Source organism: Toxorhynchites rutilus, chromosome 1, assembly GCF_029784135.1.
Source record: "Toxorhynchites rutilus septentrionalis strain SRP chromosome 1, ASM2978413v1, whole genome shotgun sequence".
In the NCBI taxonomy this organism is placed as follows: Eukaryota; Metazoa; Arthropoda; class Insecta; order Diptera; family Culicidae; genus Toxorhynchites; species Toxorhynchites rutilus.
Window position 1 is genome coordinate 28,393,125 of NC_073744.1, and position 27,835 is coordinate 28,420,959.

Here is a 27,835-nt window from a genome sequence, read left to right on the forward strand (position 1 = left end):
GTCATCAAACCGTTATTAACCATTTGAAGAAGCTTGAATTCACAAAGAAGCTCGATGTATGGGTGCCACACACGTTGACGCAAAAAAACATCTCTGACCGTATCGACGCATGTGAATCGCTGCTGAATCGCAACAAAATCGACCCGTTTCTGAAGCGGATGGTGACTGGCGATGAAAAGTGAGTCACTTACGACAACGTGAAGCGCAAACGGTCGTGGTCGAAACCCGCTGAAGCGGCTCAGACGGTGGCCAATCCCTCATTAACGGCCAGGAAGGTTCAGCTGTGTGTTTGGTGGGATTGTCAAGGAATAATCTATTATGAGCTGCTTCCCTATAGACAAACGCTCAATTCGGACCTGTACTGCCAACAACTGGACCGCTTGAAGGTAGCACTCATGAAGAAGAGGCCATCTTTGATAAACAGAGGCCGCATTGTCTTCCATCAGGACAACGTCAGGCCACACACTTCTTTGGTGACGCGCCAGAAGCTCCGGGAGCTCGGATGGGAGGTTCTTTTGCATCCGCCGTATAGTCCGGACCTTGCACCAAGTGACTACCACCTGTTTTTGTCCATGGCGAACGAGCTAGGTAGTCAGAAGTTAGCCACAAAAGAGGCCTGTGAAAATTGGCTATCCGAGTTTTTTGCCAATAAGGAAGCGAGCTTCTATAACAGGGGTATTATGAAGTTGGCATCTCGTTGGGAACAAGTCATCGAACAAAACGGCGCATATTTGACATAAAACAGATGATTGTAACTAATTTTATGAACAAATGAAAATTCAAAAAAAATACCGCAGGACTTTTTTGACAGCCTAATATCACTTCAGTACACGACTTTTTGCTATAGTATTTTTCTTTTCGTCGCAGTTAGGTACCTTCTGAAACTTAAACGTACGTAATTCAGCTCTATTTTTCAACTTCTGCAAGAAACTTGCTTTAGATTCGATTCTTTTGTCATATTTCCTACGGTAGAGTAAGGTTTTCGGTCGAAAGCCCCAACTACCCGATTATGATTCTCAACACGATACGGACGACTTTTCCTCCTTATCTTTGATTACAATCGTACCGTGTTATGACACGAGAAATTGTACCAACTACCATTTTCACAACGCGATAGATTTTTTTTCGAAGTACGTGTGCTGATTCTTTACATAACTGATGATGAAAATCACACAACGAAAACAATCCACATTAATTTTTTTTACTCCGAAAAATTCAACCCAAATGTTCCAAAGTTCTAAAGCCCTTTTTTTTGTAATGCAATTTTATCGTGGACACCCTTCACTGAGATACCACCAACAAAATGAATACAATTATTCGATACACCCAAACGTGAATCTCGCTATGAATGTGATAAAGTTAATTCGTATATCAACTTCCCACGACATGCGGCCCCATCCACAACCACATCGCGCAATAAATATAGGGTTGAAGGGCCAAAATTGTAACGCTACTTATCCCCCCCTAAATTCTCTTCTCCCTGTTCAGTGAACAAGTTATTGAACGTTTACAATGCTTTCTTATTCACCACATTTGATGATGAAAATCTCGATGCATATTGCGCCAAACCCTACCTCGGATACCCTATAGTGTAGCATGTCACGGAAAACGCTACACGAGCGCGTGTGCCAGATTAATTCCTCTCAAGTAAGCGGACAGTGGTCGCAGAGTTCGCCATTCGCCTAGAGGCGCGCGAGTAAACCGGTCACAAATTTCGTGCGAGCTCCGCGAGAGGTAACCGTTTATCAGTATAACAACAGTTTCCGGCAACAAAACAAGTGATGGCCTGCAAGATGAACATTGTTTTCGACAACGGCACCAAAATGCCGGCCCTCGGATTCGGCACTTGGCGGGTGAGTAAGCGGTTTTTGTTCCGCGTTATGACAGCCACATTGTAGAATGTTTAGAAAACACTCAATTAAATTGCATTATTGTTTCTTCAACAGGCACCGGACGATGAGGTGGAAAAAGCACTGAACGAGGCACTAGAAGCCGGTTATCGGCATATAGATACGGCGCCTGTTTACATGAACGAGAAGACCATCGGGAAGGTGCTGAAGGAATGGTTGGATGCTGGCAAAGTGACGAGGAATGAGTTGTTCGTCGTGACTAAACTGCCACCCCATGGTAATTATACGTATAATAAGAACATAACCTACATGCTTAAACTTTTTTTTTCTTTTTTTCTTTGTTATATGCATACTACAGGTACTCGAGCCAGCTCGGTGGAGAAATTTCTCAAACGATCGCTGGCCGATCTACAGCTGGAATACGTGGACTTGTACCATATTCACGTTCCGTTCACTGTACCGGAAGTCGATGGACCCTTTCTAATGGACGACAACGGAGAGATCGTTTTGGAAACAACTACCGACCACGTTGCCCTGTGGAAGGTAAGTTCACACGAAATGCTGAATCGAACAATTAGAACGAAAGGGAGGCGATAAAAAGGTGTGGCCTAATGTTATCGTTTACCGCTTAGAAGAGGGTCGCTGCAAAAGGATTAGAACTCCTCCTTTCCACACCAATATTACAAGGGAACGTGTTCATATTACACAGATAGGTCTCACTAATTACGGTCGTGTGAACCATATCCTCTACCACGAGATTTATATTGCTTTCTCGACATAATTGACTGAGTGACCTTTGGAGCTGCTTTCACTTTCTTTTTGGATTTTTTGATTGCTTTCATCTACCATCACAACTCACTTGAAAAAAAAACCCTGCTTTAGTACCTGTTTAAGCAAACACAGTTTGACCCCAAATAACATTTTATCGGAGCGAATTTTTATCAGACCGGGAATTGATTTGACAATCAGATAGCGGCAGTGCATCGATCATAACACAGAAAGAAAAAGCAATTTGAGACAGGCTGCCCCTAATTAGTAAAGCTCAATCAGCCGCCTGTCGTGTTTGATGGCATCTCGGGTCGCAACAATTTCCTGTGTTTGTGTAAAAGCCATCGCATCAAAAACTTGGTCGATACTGTTTTGATGGCAATATTATACAATATTATGTATGAAAATATTGTCTTGATTGGTGGCATCATAACGTCGAAACAAACATTAAAACTATTTAAAAATAATAAGGTATGACTTGATTCTCAAAAATATCTAAATTATCTTCGTTAATCTTTAATCTATGGAAGAAAAATTCACGAAAACAGCGCTGAATAAAATATATCGAGTCATGTTTGCTAAGAGTGTATGGTATAACAATGAATAACACTCTTTGCACAATTTGGAGAACGCCTTCTTTTTTGGGTTGCGGATTATTTTAGGAAAAAATACATGAATCGAAAAAATTGCAGGATGGCATACCGTTAGTGCTATCAATAAACCCTTTAAATTTGTCGAGAAAAGATTGAATAGGAAAGAAAGGTGGTCCACCTAATCTAAATTCTGCGTGCCATAAAGTACTAAAAATATGTTTTTTTTGGCTAATTCAACCTTAAATTGTTTTGATTTCTACCATTTGGGGTATTAAAAAAATACAGAGGGCCTGATCACGAACGTCACTTCACGGTGGAAACGAAGTAAATTGTATACAACGTCATTACGGCTGCCACCGTGTGTGTAGAATCCGGAAGAGTTCATCCATCGTGACAACTTTGATGAACTCGGTATCATTATGAATATCACGATACTGTCACGTCACGGGGAAAAACAAGTTGTGTTTTAGATGGTGAAAGCTAGTCACGCGGAATGAAGTAAGTTTAATTTCGGATTTATTAAGCTTTTTTGCTAACATTTTTAATTGTGTCATGCTTTTTAAGAAAGAAAAGATAAACAAACATCAATTTACCCGCTTGGTGGCATTATCCAGAACACGTAAATTTGTTTATTTGGATTCGATGAATGCGCTATGGGATGTAATTGAGGACTAAAAATGTAGCTCACGTAGACCGATTTAAACAATGCGGTCTCATTTCGATTGTCCTAAAATGGCAATGGAGGCTACTCATTCGTCTAAAGAAAATCTGAAATCTGAAAATGAATCATTTTCTGCTTTTGACAAATTCCTTGAAACTCATCAGGTGTTTCATATGAAAAATATGCTTCTGACCGACACTACTGACCAGTTTCTGTTTAAATAATTATATCAAAACTCATGTCTCGTATATAAAATTATACGAGAATGGGAAGGATAAGAGGATTAAACTTCATAATCCCATATGAGAGTAACTTAGATTATACTGATCATGAGATGGATGAAATCGGGTTTATTCTGAGATATAGAAGATATTATTATTCGTCAAAATTGTAGAAACGGTTCTTGAAAAATAATTTTAACGTTGACCTATACTAAGCACTTCTCACTATTCAAACGAATAAGACAGAGCTGAGTACAAGAGTATGCGAGATATCGATTATTAACTCATGATAGTCATGCTTTATCTCTAGAGTAATTTATAGAAAGAGGAAATAAAATTACATTCCCATATGTTCAACAACTACATCATTCAAGAGCAACCAGCAAACTAACGCACCAAGTAAATGATTCATTCATCTGATCGAGTCGAATCCAAACGGGTTGTGCAAATGTTGCAACCTTGCAATCTCCAAGAAGCGTATTACAGAAATTACCAGATATCAATAAAGAAAAACATTATTGCATGTCATTGAGTCTGAATAGTTGGATTGAAATACCGAATCATCTAGGTATAATCGCAAACTTGTCATTCTAAAACATACGTTCATTTAAATGGAATATTATCTCATACACTAAATTTCACCTACATAACGTTCAAACGTCCAAAATTATGCAACCGACACAACGTTCAAACGCCCGAAGTTATGCAACTGACATGTCTCTTGTTAACGGGAATGAACTCTCTCACTTCACGGACTTTATTTTTACACGCAACTGCCCGTGACAGTGATGATAGACCCAAAAAGATTAAGTGAAGTGTAAGTGACGAGAAAGCGCTTGTGACAGTGATGTTCGTGATCAGACCCAGAAGAGTCTAGACCAAAACTAGTTTTTATTAACATGATAAAAAATTGTGGTGCTAAACTGACGATCAAATCGTCAGCAATATAACATCCAAAGGGGTCAGTTTAGGACCACTCTCCTCTACGTGTAAATTCCAAGCCGTAGTTGAAGTAAAGCTACTCTTGTAAAACAAAAAATACTTTTAAAATTAGTGAAATATCCAGGAAATAATATAAATATGCTCAGGTTGTATTCCAACCATCTATATTTATCGAAAAAATTTAGACTAGATTTTTTTACTTGGCCTCTAGGGTGTACCACGGCCAAAGCGATTTGTAATCACTTAACGGTGAATGAAAAGTAGATAAATAACATTTCTATAGAAAGTTATGTTTACTTTTAAAATTTATTTGTAAGTTATACTTTTTTGGTTTTACCTAGTGCAGACGTATAGTAGCATATTTTACAAGGAAATTCAAAATATAATACTTCCTGCTCATATTTTGAACCCCATATTTAAACCACTTTAGTTATCATTCCTTTCATCATTCGAAGCAAATGTAGTTTCCATTTTAAACAATAACCATGTCACAAAAAAAAACAAATCGCAAAACTTTTTGAGATGAGATTACGATGAACCTAATCGCGACAAGGTTTGCGTAAAAGTGCTAAAAATTCACGGCTAAATTCCTATCTCTAACACACAGTAAATAGCGTAAGTTTTAAGATTTGTTTGATATGTTATACACATGTCAAAAAAATAGTTACACAATGGCTGAAATGACCGAAAATTTGAAGAATTACCCTACTCCCATACAATTGTGTTGTGCATTTCTGTGCTCACCAATCCGTGCTGTCAATAGCGAGCAACTAATGTAAAAGCGAGAAACAATTTCTACTAAACTGCTCGCTCGAAAGGCAAATATAGCGTTCGTGTTGTGAACTGAAGCAGCAGTGCTATTTTGTTCGGATCTTTAAATCCAAGGCGGAGGCGTCGAATTCCATTTGTTGTTGTTTTTAAGCGTTGTCAAAGATAGATTGGGGTAGTTGAGAAATGTGGAATAATGGTGCTGGCTGAACAAACATATAATCGCCTGTGACCGAGTGTATGTCAACTACAAGAAAGTTCTTGCTTCGCTCGTTCTCGATAACGTCAGAGATGATTACTAAATGCAATGCGTGCATCGACATAAAGAAACAAATTGGCCATATGACCAGCTTGTGTATTGTTCTCTCGAGGGTAAGAATGTATCAATCAATAAATCATCTTTAATAACCATTTTTCAGTATCACCAAAACTCTCTCCAAAATAATTATTTCTGTTCTGTTCTTTCTGTTCTGTTTCAATGCATTATAAAATAGAGTTGGAAGTAATAAACAAGCGAATTGAATTAAAAACATAACATAACTGGGTCAGTTATTACCCAGTACATTTAAGGCGTGCTATTCGGCTTAAGAAATCTCAACTAAGTATTAATAAATGACGGTAGTTAATGCATATATTGAGACGGAAAAAGTTCCACAGGGAACGTCAACGCCATTCAAGATTGTTTTATCCTTTTTGCCGAATATACAAATCTTTCAAAATTTGTGACTTTTGAACCGATTTCCGATCCGTGTGGAGCAAATGAAAGATATTAAGATTAACTACTATATGAATGGATGAATGAATGCGATTATTTTGAGAACCTTCGCGGCATAATTCTAACGTAAGTTTCCATCAACCACATTAAAAATTTCTGAACGCTCTACATCCAATTTTTTCAAGTTCGCTGCAATATTGTTGAAACACTTCTTGATGAGCATTCAGTATGATGGAAATAAGGATGATGAAGATGGTGGAGAGTTCGAGCGAGATAGCAGCGTTTCCATCACTATGTTCTATATGGTGACGTAGTTTTTCAAAGTGAAAAAGCTATATTCTGAGAATTATTCATCAATTGAAAACAATCGTTCTTTGGAGTTTCCGCGGAATATGAGTATGATATGGTAGTGTACAGTGAATATTTCAGGAAAGAAGGGAAAAGTGATGTATTTGCCTCCTCTCCTTCACATAAGCAAACATAGCGCCTGGCTGGGTAAGGAAGTAAAAAGTGCCCTAAAACCAAATCATCAGCTCTATGCAAAATATTTTATAGGGTACTAGAAAGAAATTTAGACTAATTTTTTGAACCCTTACGTGGTCCACCATAGGACCTATGATGAAAAACGTACTTTTCAATTTTTGCACACCATTCTCAATTGCTTCGAGTTGAAAATTTGAAAAAAATACTGAAAATGCATCTTACTATGGTGTGTCGAGAAATATAATCAAACATTTTTCTCATCAAAAATTGAAGTACTAAAAAAATCTTGAACTGTTGAAATATTTTGCTGAGAGATTTAGAGATTCTGTACTATTCTAATTCGTATTTAACTATGTTTCCACATGTTATGTGTTATTTTTTTCAGAATTTCAACAGTGTTGCGCGGGACAAAAAAAATATTTCCAAATTTTGATTCTTTTAAAGAATTTTGATTTTTTTTTTATTTTCCTAAAACCTATAATGTCATTATATTTGTGTATTCGTAAAAGAGCTCCAAACCTTATCACTAGCGCTACGGAAATTATTATAAAGGGTACCAAATTAGAAATATAAGAGAAATAATAATATTTTTTTCTAAATCCATATATGCTTCACTATAAGAGCTATTATGGTTTGATAAAAAGTTGGAGGCGATCTGGCATAGTGGTCCATATTGAATGCAAATAATTACAGAACTGCTGCTGAATATATTTCAGGAAAAATGGGCCGCTTTAAGCACTGTACATTTAAGGAACGAGATCTTATTAAACGGTTGATTGTGGTTGGAAAACATACCGCAAAGTGCAAGAAATATTACATTACTCTGCTAAAAGGCATATAATGTATTGTGATGGAAATGCAAAGGTGAAACTCGCGGTCCACAGCGAGCAACATCTTCACAAATCGATCGTCAGATGGTTCAAATGGTGAAAAAGTATCCGCATATCACTTCAACAGAACTGCAAGAAGAATTGAATCTTTCGATTAATACATCGAGGATACGAAAACGTTCAATTGAAGCCAAATTGCATGCAGAAAATGCCTTGAATTACTTGCACTTTTTGTTTTGGTTGCTCTTATAATTTTTGTTGCTATTATTTCGAACTTGGTAAAAATTAACTTCGCTGTAATCTAAGTCAACTTTTTGTTATTTTGACCAGACTGTAATACGTATTTGATGTATTAGTCGAATGCATCACAAATGAATAAGAAAGAGAAATAATAAAGAGCAAAAGAATAAATACGGATATTATTCTCTTTAACTCCGAACAACTGCTATTATTTCGAACAGCACTGTACTTCGCCTACTATTCCACCTCAATATGTACCTAATTGAAGGGCAGCAAAGTTGCGCACGGTGATGGTAAATTGAAAAACTCATTGAGACTTTGGGTTCAATTTTCGAACGGTGTAAGATTTTGTTGTACAGGGCGGACTCGATTATATACTGTTTTTTAGGATTTATTTTCACTGTATATAATCAAATTAAAAAAAAATATTTTTTTAATCATTTTTTATGCATATATTTTTCGTTTTTTGAATATTAATTAAGAATTTAATTTTTGATTCATTCCCTTAAAGTCATAAAATACCTTCCTCATATAAAAAATCCGAATTCATTCGAGAGGTGATAGAGGATCATATTTGATGAAAAAAAATCCTTCTACGGATATGTTCGAATTTCAACAATGACAGAGCTATTCAAATTTTTGTTTGTTTCGGACTCTGTTTCCTCAAACTGGGGCTGCATTAAAAAGTACGCTACAGAAGATGATTAAGTTGCTTCCATTATGAAGATGAGAAAATTTAGTACAGGATATAGTATTGAAAAATCTAAATTAGTGGATTTGAATGACATTTTGGAAGTGAATAACTTCAAAATTAGTAATTTTTAATGTGTTATTATTGATTTTAACCTGAAAATTCATATTGAACTTGATTGTTTCTATCAGTTAGATTAAAGCTCTCTAATCGCTCTACAATTTGTTCTTTGATAGCCAACTTCAATCTATCTTAATTTCGCTGCAATATCAATATAAACAATTCCTGGTGAAAATTCAAACAAAATCTAAAAAAAACGCGATTTTGACCCCACTGTATATGTAAAGGACAATTGAATTTCACCTTAACGTTGAAAGGAAATATTTTCTCGTAAAACAATTCATATTTGAAATATTTAAAAAAATGATTTTTTTCAAACTGTATATAATGGAATCCAAAATTGTATATAATCGAATCACATATAATCGAGTCTGTGTATAATCGAGTCCGACATGTAATGAGAATTTTGTTGAGATACCATACCTATTGCATAATGCTCAGTGGTTGGCAATGTATGGCTACAAAAAGACATCTTTAGTTTTGAAAACTATTAAAAAAATAATCAATAGATATGAATTATTGATGAATGCAAAGTTAAAATTAATAAACATCTGTTAAATCATATCAAGTTAGAAGATACCAAGCAAAGTTGTCAAAAAAATCCAATTACCTTTTGTTCTACCGGACAAAGGCCGGAATTTAAAGGACATACTCGATGTTTCGCCCCTTTTATTCACTCTCTAAGAACATCTAAGATGCAACCAAACCAACAACCTCGAACCTTCCTCAAAATGTCTTAATTTTGTTTCCTTTTTTTATTACGCAGGCAATTTCCGGTTTGTTTGTTGTATACGGTTTCCCCGATGGTTTCAAAAGAAGTCAAACTTTAAAGATACAAACTCCTTTCGTCGCTACACACCATTAAAATCCCATTCGATTCACGAAACTATCCTATCAATTACAAATGCCGTTGCTCCCTCCTGTATCCTATTCGCACTGCCAGCGAACGTAAGGGCACACAAAGGACTTTCCCTTTCCCAGCAGCGTGTGTTTATTTGTTTTGCCCATGTTTCCCACTTCTGGTCGCATTGTGTAAATAACGCGCATCTTCCTTCTTTCATCTCGTTCTCTCTCGCCCTCGGACGCAGGCCATGGAGAAAGTGCTCGAAGCCGGTCTCGCACGCAACATAGGCCTATCGAATTTCAACCAACGGCAGATACAAAGGATTCTCGATAATTGCCAAATCAAGCCAGCTAATCTGCAGGTAAGGTGATCCGTTTCCCGATTCGCAATTTGTTTTGCTACTGATCCATTACACTCTATATCTTTCTCTCTGTTCGGCCACAGATCGAGAACCACATCTATCTGCAGCAACCGGAACTGGTGGAGTTCTGCAAGCGCAACGGTATCACCGTGACCGCCTATTCCCCGCTCGGTTCAAAGGGAATCGAACAGTTGCTGAAGTGAGTTTTAGCAGAGGCAAAGGCAGCCGCCTAGTAATCCGCACATGTGTTCACTTTCAGCCGTCAAGTGCCGGACTTGCTGGACAACCCGGTGGTGAAGGAAATCGCCCAGAAGCTGGACAAATCGGCCGCCCAAATTTTGCTACGTCATCTGTTGCAACGTGGGATTTCAACGATTCCGAAAAGCACGAACTCGAAGCGGCTGAGGGACAATATCGACTTGTTTGGATTCAGCATCGATGACGCCGATATGCAGCGTTTGAATGAATTGGATCAGAATGTTCGTATTTGCGATTTTGGATTCTTCCCGGGGTAAGTTTTTTTTATATCTGACTAATGGAAGATTCTCCCGCGTCTGTTGGAATCATTCAAACTATCTTTTTGCAGCATCACCAAGCATCCGGAGTTCCCATTTTGAGTTGAATGAAGTTGGATTGATTTCTCATTATTTTCCATGAGTGAAGCAGCACCCGCTTGGGTTTATTGATTCCATTTATAGATGATTATCGCATCGCTAGCGTTTGGCTACATTTTTTTATTAGTTAGTACAGTAAAAATAAAGAATATATACTTTCCTCTGAAAAAAAGCTCCTATCAGGCTACACCTCCACTGTACATCACATTCGAAATATGTTTGAACTCATTGTGTTAACTGAACCAAATCTATGTTTTCAACAAGCGTTCGTAGAACAAATTATCTTGTTGGTAACATCGTTCATAGTCTAGTAATAATGTTTTTTTTTTATTCTCGATTCGAACTGTTCTTCACACGTTGTTTGATGGTTTATGTTTCATCGAATTGGTTTTTGGTTTTGGACATTGGTTTTTTGTCTTTTTAACCTCTATCATATCGATACATTCAACGATTAACAAAAGTAACAGAGATTTTATAATTTTATACCTCTAAAGAGACATGTTTTCATCCTAAACAACTATCCATCAAATGTGCATACGCTATTACTATGTATGATAGAATGTTCTAGATTAGTTGAAGCTTGACAATCGTGCTTTTAATGCAAATCCAAAAGAAGTCAGCCTTAGAGGCAAATGAACTTCAAAGTTTAAAGCCTCTTAAAAACAAAGAAAGAAGAAGAAGTCAGCCTTATTCGACGGGTATATTTCGTTTTAAAACCGCCAAAACGATCCATTATAATTCAACAAAATGCAAGGGGTAAACGATAAGGTCTGAGTGAACAAAATTTTGTCAATCCTCCAATAGTCATTACTTTTCGAAAAATAAACTTATTCAGCATTTGAAAAATTTTCCTCTGAATTTGAGTCAGCTAGCGGACACCGGGGATGTTTAAAAAGCTGGAAAACCTTATCATCGCTTGTATTTTTCCTAGCATAGAGTTTCATTTATAGTCTTTTAATTTTCAAAAAATATCAGATCTAATTTTAATGTTTTTGTTCTGAGTTTGATGCTTGCCGGACAGTCAAGGTTCGCTAGGATATCACCGAGATATAACCATTTAAATAAAATATATTCTGGAATACTGTTTGTAATGGCAATACATCTACGACTACTTTGAACCAAGTTCATCGGGAGAAATGAAAATAAACTGTTTGGATAAGTTTTAGGTGCTCTTCATGAAGTACGTTTTTTTCCTAAAAGTGACGGCATCTTTCAAAACGACATCGCTCTTATGGAGGAAAAATTCAATTTCTAACATATCCCTAGGGATTCTGAAGCATCACAGGCATTTGCTCTTTCTTCTCTTATAGTCCCTCCTCCCTCTCAGTGCCATCTCTCTCTCCCCTAGATACCCCCTTCCTCTTGCATTGCCTTTTCTCTGTACCCCTCTCACTGCTCTCTTATTGACCTTCCTTATTGACCCCCCCCCCTCTCATTACTCCTTCTACTCTCATTGCTCTCCCTATCTCTCAGTGCCATCTCGCTCTTATAGATGCTCTCATGGATGCGCTCTCTCTTTGTGCTCTCTCTGTGCCTTCTTTCTCATCGTCATTTTCCTCACACTTCCTCACTGCTCTCTTTCAGCTGCCCTTTTCATATCTCTCGTTTCCCTTTTTCTCTCATTTTCTCTCTCATTGTAATTCCTTTCTCATTTCCCTTTCTCTATCTCTCTTCCCCCTCTCTCTCACATTATTTCATTGTCCTACCTCTTTCCTTGCCCGCCCTCTGTGGTCTCTCTTTTTCATTTGCCTCTCCTTTCGTCCTTTCTCTCATTGTCCCCTCTCTCTCATTGCCGTCCTCTCTTTCTCATTGCCCTCGCTATCGTTGCCTCTCCATCCCATTGCTCTCTCATTACCCTTTCTCTTTCATTGCAAGAGAGCAATAAGTAAGAGAGGACTCTCTCTCTCTCCCCCTCTCTCTATCTCTCTCTCTCCCCCTCTCTCTCTATCTCTCTCCCCCTCTATCTCTCTATCTCTCTCTTCCCCTTTCTCTCTCTATCTCTCTCTCTCTATCTCTCTATCTCTCCCTCTATCTCTCTCAAACAAAAACAGTGGCACAAATCCGGCCTCTTAAGCTGTAGATCTGTCGTGATCTTTGCGAAAGCCAATATCAACCAAGTCCCGGGGGTCAAATTCTACAAGGCTCCCCGTGAAACACGTGGCAAAGTTCTCAGTTGTTTCACGTTTGTTTTCGCGAATAAGTTGAAAAAAAAACACATTTGAAATAGTTTCCAAAATAATCTAAGCTATATACATACTTTTCAATAAAAATAAACTATATTTTTCTGTTATTTTTTTCCTTGTTTTTAGTTCGAGATTATGTACCATAAGTACATTAAGTAGAAGTACATTTTAGAGTCTTATTGGTAATCCTGCAAAATTGGATGGAAAATTACCTCGTTACTAAAGGGAACAAATATCAATCGAAGATTCAGTTAATTTTATGTTGGAATAGAGAAATCGACAAATATTAATTCTCCTAGAGACATCTTCGTACCAAACTATCAAATGAGAATGAGTTCTAGTTTCAGAGCCATAGTGTCATGGTTGATTTAAATTAGTGAACAATACAAATGTAGTGGGATTGTGAGAAACATGGGTACACTCCATTCTACAGATTTTAAAGCTAATCAACTGATGAAATTCAACAATACTGTTTGTAACAATTTTGATGCCACACGAGGCAAGTTATTAATTCCAAATAACATCAACAAGCTTGCTCATTTTATAATCAGCAATCACTAGAACTATGTTCTGTTTATACACTCTACTTTGGTCATTACGGCGAGTAAATTCAACCAAAAAAAAAGCCTCGGCCCTAGCTAACTGCACAATCGGGGTCTTGATGGAGTCACATACAGAGCACACACATACACTTCTGTTCTCAGCTAGGTAACGCATTCCGGCGGCTCCCAAACGTCCCCTTTTACGAACGATGATGACCAGTGATCGTCTGCGGCATCAGTGGCGGCGGATACTTCGTCAAGGTTGCCGCACTCGGTCCTGCACTCGCGTCCGCTATCTCGGAAAAGGTCCCGTAGCGATAGGTGTTCCTAGATGGTGTGTATTCCACACAGCGTGTAATCAGACACAGAAACACAAATAGAACATACCGGGATAGACATAGAAACGGGGTCAGGGGGAACAATACGGATTGAGATTAGTGAAGATCGTGTCGGGCGCGCTACACTCATTCGATTCGGTCGTGCTCGATTTGTTAATTAACTAAAGGTATGGAGTTGCGTCCATGCTAGTGGTCCAGATGATGAGATTTGAAACAAAACCAAAAAATTTGGGATGATGCACATTGTGCCACGGGGTAGAGAATGGTGTCAGTGATGCCTTCCCCCGGTATGATTCAGAGTGACTGGTGAGTTCAGATACTTTCCTTCCTTGGCCCAGGTTAGATAATTGGCCGGCGCTTTGCTAGATAATGAATGAATTCAACATGAGAGAATAGACTACGTTCGATCGATGGACTATCGTACTACTAGTTTAACTAAACCTTCTATTTCGGCTGAACTTAGTACAGTTCTAGAGATTATCTCGAAAGGAAAGCTTTAAGAGAAAGGGGGAATTAATAACCACACCACCATTACTTACATCCCGGCGGACAAACGCTTGCCACTCTTTACACAGACTGAATATTTTTTTTATTGTCGGGAAAATAAAATAATAAACAAAAATAAATTGATAGTACATTTCAACTTAACAGGAGGAAAAAAAAAATGCATGAGCGTTACAATAATATATGAACAACGGTGTATACTATAAAAATATGCCACTTCCGATGATCGCCAATAAGCATATAATGAAAAGATGAGTGTGAAGGAGCCTACAACAAGAGAACAGACAAACGTGTTTACAATAATTCAAGTGTTAAGTAAAATGTCGTTCTGTATTGTATAAAGGAAACCCTGCATTAAGTTTCACATGTCGAAAATCATTAAACGATTGCATTTCTGAAGTGCCTTGAGTTGTAACAGATGCTGACTGATGGTAAAAATTTGGGTTTTTTGAAAACCGAAAAAAACCCAAGGGAAGAAATTGGGGGTTTCAAAAAAAAATTATGCCAAATGTCTTTCAATTGCACGAAACGTCGAAATTTACTGTTATCGCGAAAAAAAAATTTGTCAAAAGTCTCAAAGTGTCGATTTTTGAGATTTTTTTTACAGATGACAGTAGATCACGACGTTTCATGCACTTTTAAGACATTTGGCTTCAAAAATTATTTTTCGAAAACACACCTTGTATGTCCAGTTGGAGATCGTAATAAGCTAACCAGTGTTGTTCTGTGGCGGCACTTCCCGATTGGCCCTGGCACCAGCGGTCAGCAGCAAGGAGTCATCTGAAGCTCTCGACAGTTTCACTCAGATCGACGCAATGTTGACGGCTCGCAGCGTTCACTGCTCGTTTTTAGATCGTTCAATATTTGTATTTCGTTTGTCATTCGAAACCCGTAGCAACCTCTTGATCCGTTGCCGAACAAGAGTAGCGTCACTTTTAGGCCATCTACATACTAGGCAACCAAAGTTGAAAACCAACTTAACGAATATCACATAAAAGTCGAGAGCACGTGTAATCAAATGGGAGCATACACACGAGGCAACTGGCAACATAGGTCGGACCAACTTTTACGATTCAACTCAGCATGTCGAGTCGCGCGCGATTTGTGTCGGAATCTTTTTCGTTCAAATGTTGTTGACGTTTTGTTTTCCGCGTCGTTAAGTATCATTATTTATGGTGGTGGTGAAACCAAACGCTTGTTTGGTTTGTTTATAAATGATACAGAAACCCGCAGAAATTCGATTCTCAATTCAGCAGTTTCAATGAAAATGAAATTATTGGCAATGATTTGTTGTTCACCTTAAAATCATTGAGCTTCGTGGTGCCAGATTATAGTGGTTTATAGGTAATTGGTGCTATTTATAACACAACAATGGGAGCCTCATATCAGCAGTCTCGCTGTGTATATATAGTCCAACTGTGAACATTCGAACAATAGGAATAATCTTACGCCGAAAAAGGCGACATGTATTGTTTATCGACAGAATAGAAATAATTCTACGCCTAGATGGCTACTGTGTAACATACAACACAAGAAAAAATGTACACGATAAATTTAGCTCTGTTACAGCTGAATTGCTAAATGAGCATACTAAAAATAAACAGATGGGACAAAAAAATTGAGCTTCGTGTGCTGTCATTGGAAGGCAAAAATGATAATTAATTTTCGGGTTAAAATAACACACTTTAAAAATAAAATTTCTGAATGAAAATTTACTTTCCCGTAGCATATATGTATCCAATGTAATAGAGTAATATGTTTGATCGCAAATTGTGAAAAAATATTCAACGAAAATTGCGTCTAACAATGATTGATTGTTACAATAATCCTGGAACCATCAAGAAATGTATAGGAAAATGGTTAAGTGTATGGGACAGAGAAATGAAATTGAGTAGAAATTTTCCTATATAAAACTGCTTTTAGACATTCTAATCTGATAGAGAGTAAAATAATTCCAAGCACGAATGTGTTACCAGCAGATATCGACAATGTATATTTGTCATCGCAAATAGGAGCTGTAGCACTTTCGAAATAAAATGTAACAAGAAATTCCAGATGTGCAGATTTTCTTGCAAAGGTACAAATTTTATTTTACGCATACTTTCAATTTGATGAAATTTGCAAAATCAGGTAGTTTTATTTTTTTCTTTTTGCTCGAGTTAAGAAAAATCTCTCCTAAAGTAGATTTTTTTTTATCAATAACTTTTCCCGTAATTCGCTCTTCATTATATTTTCTATGGCAGTTGAAGAAATGGCATCTCTGCCAGCGGTTGCGATTACCTAGTGTGTAAAAGTCCTTAGGGTTGTTTACCTTCTTGAGATGGCCGTCGCCCTTCCTCTGTTCCGTTTAGTTAAATTTCTTATACAAAATCTCCTAGCTTCCAATAGAGGCAAGCTTGGTTTCCGGGTTGTCGTCGTTCCTTTGCTAGATTCGTAACCGGAATTGGCGCTGGATCAGGTTGTGGTAGATCATCTTCATCCTCAGGGACTGGATTCGGTTCTACCGCTAGAACTGCTGAAGAAGGTAAATCTAGGCCAAATCCGTCTACGAATATCGACAGCGGGCTTGGACCTTGGATCGAACGGGGATCTAGAGCAACTTCTGTCGCACGTTGTTCAATTGGTTGATGTGTGAACGTATAATCCGTTGACGATGATCGCGGCGGCTTCCCAGTTCCAAGAATTAGCTTGAATTAGCGTGTGCATATACGGATTTCCTACAGCGAAGTATGTGTTGGGTAAATGATCTTGGTTTGTCCGATTTGGGGTGCAACTAGTAAATGCAAATCGATTTGTCTTCATGAAAATCACATATAATCGATACGAGTTTCGGTTTGTTGAAAAGCCCCAAGTCTCAAGTTGCTAATACTACCATAAGGCGTTGAAATTATTCAAATTTTTATGTTTTTCAACGATTTTCCTCAAAGAGAAATTATGATCATGGTTTGACACCTCTGATCATGGTTTGTCCAAAAAATGATCATGGTTTGTCCGGTTTTAGAAATCACCATTTTTGAATAAAAACATTCGAATTCTGAAGTAGAAGTTGCATTTATCGTTGCTTGAGTTTACTGTCATCATATTGATCCATTCATAAATTAGACTTTCTTCAGAATATTGCTTTTTCTTACGCATTTTAAAAGTATTATCCTCAACACATTCAACACAGAAAAACTTTATTTCTGCTATGCGCGAAGGACACAATGAACAAACTGCAGCGCGCCAAGCGGTTGCCATAGAAATCATGTGGACAAAACAACATTATTGAATTGGACAACTCATGATCAGAATTGAGTTCATCAAAATGTGTTAATTTAATGGTTTAGCTATGTAAATCTGATACAAACGGTGTGCAAGCATGATGTTTACAATATTTGTAAGTGTTATAATCTAAAAAAGGTTTGAATACGTGCCAAATAATCGGTCGGACGGTCGATCAGTCCGGACAACATGTCGGCGCAACCAAACTCTCTGATGGATTTCTAAATCGTAGTTGAGTAGCATCGACGCCCACCGTTGTAGAGTATTTACGGTATGCAGTGGGCTGCCCTTCTTCGATCCAAAGTTTGACAGTAGCGCGTAATGGTTCGTGAGTAAAGTGAATTGCCGACCTAATAGGTAATTGTGAAACTTTGTTACTCCTTTTGTAAGTGCATGTGCTTCCTATTCAGGTTGTCCGCATCGTCGAAGAACGAACGTACACCAGGAAAATCGGCAACCATTGCGTCCACCAGTTTTTGTAATGCCTCAGGCGCTTACTGCGCTTCTGGAGCGAGGCGGTTGAATTGAGAGTGTTACCGGTGCGTGTTTATGGTGAGGAACTTCTTCAATTCTTCGTCTACCTCCATCTGGAGGTATGCATCGGAGAGGTCGATGATGCTAAATACCGTACTTTAATTGAACTACACAAAAATTTCCTCCGGGGTAGGCAGTGGTTTCCAGGGCTCCTTTGAGTCCAATGGAATAGTCCGCACAGACACAAACCTTCCCATTCGGCTTGCGTACTGCGACGATCGGAGCAGTCCACTTCGAGAAATCGATCGGCGTAATCGGATTAATGATTCACATACTGACGTTTCCTGAAACTGTTTGCGATGTGGTTCACGAATATTCCTTTAACACCGTGTCTGGAACCGGCCCCCTACTCGAACTGATTCTCCTTCTCTCGGGGTTGCATTGACGAGTTACTTGCAGTGGTGCACCGCCGTCTGTATCTCCAAATGTCACCTATAGTGATTCTTATTCGTTTCTGAACACGAATGTGATTCCTCCAGCGAAAACCAATACATTAAAGTTTTGACGTAGGACTACGTCTAACCGGAAGATATAGGGGGTGAAATGGAAATCTAGGCACTGAACAAGTAGGAAAAAATGCAAGATTTGGAACGCTTATAACTCGAGCATTTCTCAATAGATCGCAAAGGTTTTTGCATCAATTGATAGGAAATATATCTACGCATCTATCATAACGAATAACATTTCATTTTTCTTGAGATAAATAATTGAATAATTGTGAAATATCAAGCATTGTCAAAATGCACTATGTGCCCATTTTTGATTGGTCCATTCCGTGCTCCTCAAAGCGTACCGACCAAAACGGGCAACCAGAGCAGCAGCGAAATAGAATGAAGCACGATTGGAAAGGAAAAAGAAAAAAATGAACGAAACATTGGTCGCAGTCTCACACATGCGTAATTCCCGAGCCAGCCAATCAGCTTAAAAATCCCCGCTCCGCTGCCGTAACGATCATTCTCATTCAAACCGTACACCACATCGGTTCGCATCACAACACATCAACAAACCAATCCAAGCAGCCATGTCTGGACATGGCAAAGGAGGAAAAGTGAAGGGAAAGGCAAAATCCGGCTCGAACCGTGTTGATCTGGAGTTCCCCGCAAGGGTAGCTAGGCCGAGCGCGTTAGTACCAGTGCACCAGTCCACCTAGCCGGCGTTATATAGTTTCGGCCGCCGAAGTGATCGAGTTAGCTGGTAAAGCTGCTCGCGACGATAAGAAAACCCGCATTCGGAACAGAACACATTCGGTTCGGTGGACATCAAGACAACAGGCAGTTGCAGCGAGTGGCGAGTGGCAAACGCAATCGCAAAACGGCATCAGGTAGCAGAAGAAAAAAGTTTGTTCTTTATACACACTGCTTTGGTGGCAAATCCAGAACAAGGCGGCATCGAGGGCGTTCGAAATGTTTTTTTTTCAAAACCACGAGTACTAAGTTTTCTGAATTTGAACCATTCCATAAAACAAGGCGCTTTTCAGGGCCATTAAACCTTCCAAAAAAGAGTTTAGGAAATACAGTTCAATGCTTTCTAAAACAATATCCAAAATAATAATAAAACACAAATTGATTTTTTCATAATTTGTTTGCCAGGATATGATGAGTATGTGAATTTGGCAGTTGTTCTGAGCTTATTGATTTTCACCAATTCTTAAATTGCTTCTAGATTGAAAGTACAGTGATTTACACTTATCTCGACATTTAGCTAATTGGTCGGACCAGTAATGCGACATATTTATTTGGACATTTTTGTTAACATAGAGTTCGGGGTCCAAATTATGACCCCACATTGAAGGTCGACACGTCATCGCAAATGTTCAATTACAGGTTAAAATTACCTCCAATCCGATACTGAGTGGTGGTAATGCGACGTGCCATTGAATGTAATTTACTGTAAAATATGTCACAAGCTGGATGGGAAGAAATTTTCCAACTGTGAAAGCTGTGGCGAGTGGCAACAAATCGCTAAACAGGAAGGTTTAGCCGAACAAGATGGGGATATCGAGTGATAACAAAACAATAAACTCTTTAGATTGAAGATAATTTTGTGATCCTGAAAAGGACCCTTTTTAGCCTGCATGTGAATCCAACGAGCGAACAAATCGTAATGAATGTATTTTTTTGCCATCGCTCCCTTTTAACGCTCATTCGTTCATCTCGTTGGACTCGCCCCTCTGGCTGAGTCTGCCGATTTGTCTCTATCCTGTGAGTGTGTACCGCTAGAGTATAAAACACGCGGACCCCAAAAAAATATCTAATTTCCTTCAAACCGTAAACCCGTGTGGTTGTACGGCATCGGCATCGTGGACGTAACAAAGGAGGACAAGTTAAGAGAAAGGCAAAGTCTCACTCGAACCGGGCAAGTCTCCAGTTCCCTGTTGGTCGCATTCACTGATTGCTCGGCAAGGGTAACTAGGACGAATGGATTGGTGCCGGAGCACCAGTATACCTAACAGCGATTATAGAGTTTCGGCCGTCGGAGTGCTCGAGTTGGCTTGCAAAGCTACTCACGACAATCAGAAAACCCGCATCAAGAACAGAGCAGCTTCGGTTCGGCGCTCATCAAGGCAACAATTAGTTTCAGTGAGTGGCAAAGTGTTTCTCCGGCACGTCGCATCAAATGTAATTTACTAAACAACATGTCACAAGCTGGATGGGAAGAAATTTTCCTACTGTGAAAGCTGTGGCGAGTGGCAAACGCAATAGCTAAACAGGAAGGTTTAACCGAACAAGATGGGAATATCGAGTGATAACAAAAACACAACACCAAAGGTTCTTTTCAGAACCATCAACATATTCATGAAGAGTAAACAGTAAACTAATCCATTTTTAAGGTAGATAGGTAGGTATTCACGTAGGAGAAGAAAATAAAACAATATATTTAAAATATATATTTGACAAAAGCTGTCCCCTTTGTATAGTCCTACGTCACTCCGGTTATGTCCCCGACATTACCCACCCGTCTTTTTTTGTTCGGAAATTATTAAAAAGGGAATATTCCTGAAATCAACGAAACTCCACGACGGCATAAAAGATTGCTGTGTGCGACAAATTCCTAGGAGAGTATAAATGTAAAGCTTGAAACATTTAAGATCATAAAGCCAGTTGTATATCGGGGTTAATGAGGGAAACAAAAAATGTTTTTATACCACAATGTACATAACAATAATGTAATACTTTTCAGAAAAAAATTATTCCGCTACAGTTTTGATGAATCTTCGCAATTTTCTTCGGATACCCACCATCAAAGTTTGGACTATCTGTTGGTCAACCTCAGCGGCCTCCCGAGTAACTTAGATGCCTTTCTTCAATGCCCGCTTGACAAATACCCAATATTTTTCAAATTGGGCAATTGGGAGGTTTGCGGTCTTTTTCAATGTAATCGACCCCATTGTCACGGTACTACTGAAGCACCTCTCGACTGTAGTGGCAGCTTGCCAAATCTGGCCAAAACTTCACGGACCTTTGAGAGCCTTAATAATCGTAAGGAGACGTTTCTGCAGGCACTCTTCCCTATACATTTTCGAGTCCATTGTCTCGTTTGTGATGAGAACCTTGGAAACGAACGTAAATTTGCTGGGAGCATCTTGTTTGGCAGTGGTCTTATAGAATTTCAGGCCTGGAAGCTGTGCAAAATCCATCTTCACGTACATTTCGTACATTTGGTTAGAATGGTGTCTTTTGGCGATGCCGTAGTTCGAGAGTTAATTTTTTCAGCCTTTTTAATGTAGTATTAGTCGATCTCATTTTAAAAACATTTTGATAACAGAAAAATCTGTTACATAATACATCTAAAAACCCGACTAGCTAGGTTCAATACAACTACCCATCACATGGGTACTAACGCATACCAAACCACCGGTTTGTCAATTCTCTTGCAAACAACATTTCTAATGGTAAGGATGAGATGAGGAGCAACTAAACTACAAACGCTTGCAAACGGTTAGTATACCTGGTTCAACGTCAAAGAGCAATTCCAATTTCTTTAGCGTGTGTGTGTCAGTTTTAGAAAGAATTTCGGTCACAGTCTACCAGTCTACATGTGGATAGCTTTGGTCATAATTCCAAATCGCTGCTAGAGGATTGAATTCTACAAAACTGCAAACTACACTGGGTCGAAATGGAAGCAAACACTTACGTAGTTGCGGGGGAATACATCTCGTTGTTTGTATCCAAGCTGGACTTTCTGCTCATGCGGAGGAAACATTATGATCGACATTGGGAGTTTTATTCAAGCCAGCAGCACTTACCTAGTTTGTGGCGTTATCGGAGAATCTCGGATAGCACTCATCGTAACCTCGAACAGCACTACCAGCACGCAGAGAAGTAGTGGGCCAAGAAGGGCTCCTTCCAAGCCGAACAGATACATCCCTCCGGCGATTGATAGACCGGTTAAATACGGATGGCCACCACTGAAACACATGAAATCATTATCATCTGGCGGTATACGTGCTGTCACTGTAAGCACCCTTTGATTTCCGAATGTATTATCGGATTGAAATTGGACGGCACGATAAAATGGATCAGCACAAGGATAGCACCCAGCCAGAAGCGGTCCTGCGAGAGCCACAGGTCGAGAAAGGCAGGCACGCTGCACCAATATGTTTCGAGGAACGGAGCAGCCGCCAGAATCGATGCCAGCACCGCTGGAAGATAGACTATGTGTGCTCCCACGATTGTGTGGGTAAACCAGGTGAACAAACCGTGGAATAATGCCAATTTAAGAGTGGCAACCACAACGCTGGAGATGGAATCCTCTAGCGCTTGGATGATTCGAGGTCCCCACGAATTGTTTATCGTGATCGCCGTAGGGGCGTATCGGTTCTGACTGCTCTGCAGCAAATAGTACAATGTCGTGAAGAATATAATCTAAAATAAATCATTCAAAACAGTGATCATGGTTTAACTGGTTGTGAAACTATGCCCACCGTGTGAAATAGGAACTTGAGCACCGCGTGTCCTCCACCCAAGATAACAGACACTAGCGTTCCTATTGCGGACACCAGTAGCGTCAAGTTTGTCCGCAAGAGGATCCACAGTGAATCACCCACTTCCAGCAACATTCCGATGTTGCTTTTGACAAAGCCGATTATTCCCGCTTTTGTTACTGAAAATGATGAGACTAAGAATTTGACCCCCGTCACGAACAAAATTCACACTCACTAGGATTTATAAATATTTCATCAATCGTCATTCGTATACTCTGTCCGGTGACCCGCGGCCCCACGAGTCCATCCCCATTGTTTCGATCCATCCAGCTCTGAATGAGTCGATCCCATACGCTCAAAATTTGACCTTTCAATTTTTTAGCCTGGATGGGATCGGTGTCATTGAAGATATCATCCACATACTGTTCGATGTGTGATCTTCCGTATTTATACGCGTTATCAATAATGTTGTCCATCGATTGCATATCTGAAGAAAAAGCAATATGTGAACCCACCAAACGACGAAAATACTCTCCACTCTACTCACCAATTGGCAGCATTTCTATCAACTCCGGTCGATGCGTAAGTGTCCGATTGACTACATTACTCCCAAGCTGAGCTACCGCGATCGTTTCCGAGTAGATCTGGGTGAATGCAAACACGCTTATCAGCATGACCAGCACGCTGAGGAACCCTATCATAACAATGGAGCTGATATCGTCGATGAATGACCGTATTTTGGCACACATATACCGATGAATGTTAACGTTGAGGCTAAGGATCCCTGGTAAGCAAAGCGGCAGCAGAGCCGAGTGTCTCGGGAAGAGCCACAGCTTCAACAATTCCCAGTATTGTTCGCTTTTCTTAGTGGCGTACTGTATGATGCCGAGAATCTCCGCCACACGTTTAGTCAAATGCAGACTTATCGGAATGATTCCTAGGAACAAAATCCACGTGTACATCCAAATTATCGTTGCCCCGCAGGCGTAGAAAAGTATCCTAAAGTACAGATCACTTTCCAAAGCATCCGACGGTTTGTTCATTGTAGCATCACTAGCATTCTTCGAATCATTCATGGTGCTCGAAAGCGGAGGCGTAGTGGTTATATCCAGCTGCAGCTTGGATTTGATTTCCTCGATCCGTGATGAATCGCTTGTGTCATCCACCGAAGCCGTCAGTGGTTTGACATTGGTATCGTTCAAACGATAGCTTGTCACGTCCAGTAAACTGTGCCATTTGTCAATGAACCGCACATTTCTTTCGTCCTTCCGGAGGTTATACACCAGTCCGATCGCACCGTAGGTAAGTATACCAAGGAAGACGGGTACCTGGAGGGCACCGAGAAAACTGCACCCATAACCCACTATTAGAACCCACAGAAATTGCCCGATGATCAAGAATGGGCCTGACAGTGACGGGGTCCAGAGTATATATACACTCAGCACGTACAAAACGATGATTATCACGAGCTAAAATGTGCAGACAGAAAAAAATACATTAAAATTATTCAAATTCCTGACTAGCTCCATATACTTGTACGAAAGTTCTACACAAAATCTAAAACAAATCTACAAAAGAACTCAAATTTTGCAGACGCATTCTTTATGACCAAAAAGGACAATTTCCATAATCGGTTTTCCATTTTATCTCCGGCTTTACTATTGAGAAGCGCCTAAACGAAAATTGCTAGAAAATTTTCTAAAATAAAACTCAGAAATGGTAATCAATTTTCCTTTTTTGTGCGATTTTCTATTCTTGTGTGATTTTTTCCTGTACGGTATATGAAAAGAAGCATATTTGACGGAGTTATCGTCCATTTATTTATTTTTGATGTTTTATATGTATTTCATTGCGAAAAGAGATATTTGCGTCTAAATCATCCACTTCTCAAATCATTCGCATCCTTCCATGAAATGCACAATGTTGCGCATGATATGATATCTAATAGCAACAAGTTTCGACATGCAACTGAAAGTACAACACAGCCACGCGCAACCGAAAAGGCAAACTGTCCCATCGCAGAGCAGGAAAACAAAAGGAAATCGAACGGTAAAGGGCGTGGATTTGAGTTATTTTTTTGGGGAAACTGCGGCCCGTATCCACCGCACAAACAAAGGTTTTTTTTTCAAATTGTGTAGCGAACATGATTTTTTAAAGCTACTGGTGAAGCTTCGTACGATTTTTCATTTGATTTTTTTTGCGATCCCTATCCCTCGCATAAAAAAAGGTTTGCCTGTATATTTAAATCGATGAACACGTTGAGCCCCGATTTTTTTTTCTTGATACGCTTTCCATTCAACCCGCATCAAGAGCATTTGAACAATATCAGTGTCGGTTCTCGCTCCAAAAGATATTCATTATATTAAAAGAAAATAGTCAGACATTCGACTAGAAAGTAGTCACTTATCGTAAAACATCCAAAACAAACAATTTGTTTTTATTGATTCCTCATGTTGTAACTGTCAGTCCCAGTGATAAACGTTTTTCTAACGAAAAGCTCAACGTCGGTCCCAAGGGACCGACACGGGGCTCAACGTGTTGATAATGAAATAATTCTGTAACATCCAAAACAAACATAAAAAAATTATTTTCTGAGAAAGTTTTTCTTGAAAATGAAAAAAAATTAGATTTGTAACAATGTATTTTTTTAGCACAATCTTGTACCATAAAAATTAAACACATCACTTAATTAATTCCAACGATGCAGTCAAAAATTATCTACTCTATAAGGAAAATTTACTTCTAGGTTAAAGAGACTCGAAAAGACCAAAAGTTGAGAATTTTATTTTAAAATCACTGTATCTCAGAAACGGTAGCATTTAGCAAGATTTTCCCTTTTTGATTGAGAATTATGTTTACCTTTATCAAATCGAATCTAAAAACAATTATAAAAACCTTTTAACAAATTTCAATAATCCAACTTTTTTCTAAATGATACCTTTTTTGTCCATTATTTCTCATTTCTTGGCGCACTGTGCAATAAACTTCGTTGGTTGTCCGCTGCAATTTTTTTTTTAATTGAGTTTTAAGTGTTATTTTCAAAATAAAATAAACATAAAACATTTTTAAAACAGCACATATTTTCTCAATAGAGCCTCAATAATAACCTAGAACATTGCGGAAAACCCCAAATCAATCGGACAAACCGTTTCTGAGTTGTATTTTTTGTTTGGCTAGAGTTAATATGAAAAGCCAATGATGCAAATTGTCCTTTTTGGTCATAAAGAATGCGTCTACAAAGTTTGAGCCAAATACAAAAATACAAAAAAAAATCGACATTCGAATTCAAATAGAATCGCTCAAATGTGTGACGCAAATATTTCAACATCAGCGAATAGTGAAAAAAGAACGTTTTAAATAAGTCCTCGATAGTATAGTGGTCAGTATCCCCGCCTGTCACGCGGGAGACCGGGGTTCAATTCCCCGTCGGGGAGGATGTGAAATTTTTTTTATTCGCTATTCCGACTCCAAATGTTACGAAAAAAGTGTGACTTTCTTATGGATGCAATGGAAGTCTTACCTTTCAATAAAATGTTTATATTTATTCACAACTATATTGTTCTGTTAATATAGACGAAACTAAATACAATTAATCGGCTCTCATACTCGAATGTTCATCTACTTCCAAATTCAAAACGTAAATGAAAAAAGATTTCCGGAGCTAACTAATCATTCATTACTTACCATTTGCAGGGTGAGCGAACTCAGCAGCGATCGAAACAACGAATGTTTCCACACGATGAAATGCCAAACCGTAAGGAAAACTTCGGTCGGTGCCAACCATACCACCAGCCGCAACGAAATTAGGCTCCCACATCCAATGCCAATCATCTTGAGATGTCCCATCAGCCACTCGGTAAGAAACTCGCCCAACGAATCGGCCCCGTGCACCGGCGCCCCGACAATCCCGATCAGCAGATGTCGTTCGTCTTTCTCGATCCGTTCGATCCATCGGTTCAGCGCTTCGGCGAGGCGTTTCTTGGCCGGAAAGAGAACCGCCCCGAAGAGGAACGCCCACAAAAGTGGCTTGAAAAACGGTGCCAGCACTAAAGTAACACCAACAACCACTCCCACCACGGCAACCATCATCACATTGTAGAGTGCATTCCTCAGTGGTTTTTCATGGCCCTGGCTTCGAAGCACTAGCCATGCGTTGAAAAGCCCATCGAATGAACGCTTGAATGGGGCCGGGCTTGGTCGGGTACTCATCTTCTTCGGTGGCCTCCAGGAACAGATACTATTGCATATTACGTTGTAACTAACCACACTGAGAAGGTCACTGGCGCGGTATGATTTACTTGTTATTATCACGACTGACCTGAATACGCAACTTTATTTGGCGATAGCTTCGTGAATATTAATTTTTCATCTCAATCTTGTTTTTTTTTATATTTCAGCACTTATTTTCACTTCGTTCTATTTTTAGAGATGAAATCATAAACAAAGTGCTGTCAGAAGCCAACAGCTGATTGAATGCTATGTAGAGCTGGTCGCTATCAAGAATGGAGCAAGACGGGTCTATGGTACCAGGTGAGGCCGTTTCGTCACTAAGTAGGTCAGGGGAGCGGTATATAAAAATTGTACGGAAGAAAGCAGAAGGGGAATGATTTGCTTGAAGCGTGAAAGAGACAGACTGATCACGAGTGAGCTTGGGCACAAGCGTATTGTGTTTTGTTTACAAACAAAACACAGTAGACTTCCAAGATGGCTGCAGAGCGGTTTTAGTATATTGGCCCACCTTAGGATATACTTCTAGGCGCCTTGGAATGGAGCCAGAAAAAGCAATGGAACACTGAGAGAAATAATTAGTACATATAATATTTTTTTTAGTTATGAGTATCTTTTCGT

General features: G+C 39.1%; 2 protein-coding genes across 7 annotated transcripts; one reads left to right on the plus strand and one right to left on the minus strand.

Moving 5' to 3' along the window:
- Window positions 1-1,636: 1,636 nt before the first annotated feature.
- LOC129762187 (1,5-anhydro-D-fructose reductase) lies at window positions 1,637-10,874 on the plus strand. The gene is made up of 7 exons (XM_055760214.1): window positions 1,637-1,853; window positions 1,947-2,127; window positions 2,209-2,393; window positions 9,971-10,087; window positions 10,171-10,286; window positions 10,347-10,598; window positions 10,674-10,874. The coding sequence occupies exons 1-7, from the start codon at window positions 1,782-1,784 to the stop codon at window positions 10,702-10,704; spliced, it is 954 nt and encodes a 317-aa protein (XP_055616189.1). The 5' UTR covers window positions 1,637-1,781; the 3' UTR covers window positions 10,705-10,874.
- LOC129762164 (transmembrane protein 245) lies at window positions 10,768-27,447 on the minus strand. Of its 6 annotated transcripts, XR_008740566.1 has the most exons (10): window positions 26,672-27,446; window positions 23,535-24,456; window positions 23,223-23,474; window positions 22,988-23,166; window positions 22,528-22,928; window positions 22,310-22,471; window positions 22,198-22,245; window positions 22,012-22,131; window positions 14,304-14,340; window positions 13,699-13,753 (listed from the first exon to the last, which is right to left on the minus strand). XR_008740566.1 is itself a non-coding variant. In XM_055760174.1 (9 exons), the coding sequence occupies exons 1-9, from the start codon at window positions 27,194-27,196 to the stop codon at window positions 13,589-13,591; spliced, it is 2,691 nt and encodes an 896-aa protein (XP_055616149.1). In that variant the 5' UTR covers window positions 27,197-27,446; the 3' UTR covers window positions 10,768-13,588. The 6 variants fall into 6 exon arrangements, 4 of the variants coding, with proteins under 4 accessions (XP_055616149.1, XP_055616155.1, XP_055616165.1 ...); XM_055760174.1 differs by lacking the exon at window positions 22,012-22,131 and having other exon boundaries at window positions 10,768-13,753; XM_055760190.1 differs by lacking the exon at window positions 22,012-22,131 and having other exon boundaries at window positions 13,611-14,126; window positions 14,189-14,340; window positions 26,672-27,447.
- Between the last annotated feature and the right edge of the window lie 388 nt (window positions 27,448-27,835).

Excerpts from the sequence above, each read along its gene's own strand:
- LOC129762164 (XM_055760174.1), bottom strand. The coding sequence starts at position 27,196 with ATGAGTACCCGACCAAGCCCGGCCCCATTCAAGCGTTCATTCGATGGG. Across the intron at positions 24,457-26,671 it reads GTTCGCTCACCCTGCAAATG|CTCGTGATAATCATCGTTTT; the intron begins GTAAGTAATGAA and ends TGCACATTTTAG. Across the intron at positions 22,929-22,987 it reads TCAAGTTCCTATTTCACACG|ATTATATTCTTCACGACATT; the intron begins GTGGGCATAGTT and ends GATTTATTTTAG.
- LOC129762187 (XM_055760214.1), top strand. The coding sequence starts at position 1,782 with ATGGCCTGCAAGATGAACATTGTTTTCGACAACGGCACCAAAATGCCG. Across the intron at positions 2,128-2,208 it reads GACTAAACTGCCACCCCATG|GTACTCGAGCCAGCTCGGTG; the intron begins GTAATTATACGT and ends TGCATACTACAG. Across the intron at positions 10,599-10,673 it reads GATTTTGGATTCTTCCCGGG|CATCACCAAGCATCCGGAGT; the intron begins GTAAGTTTTTTT and ends ATCTTTTTGCAG.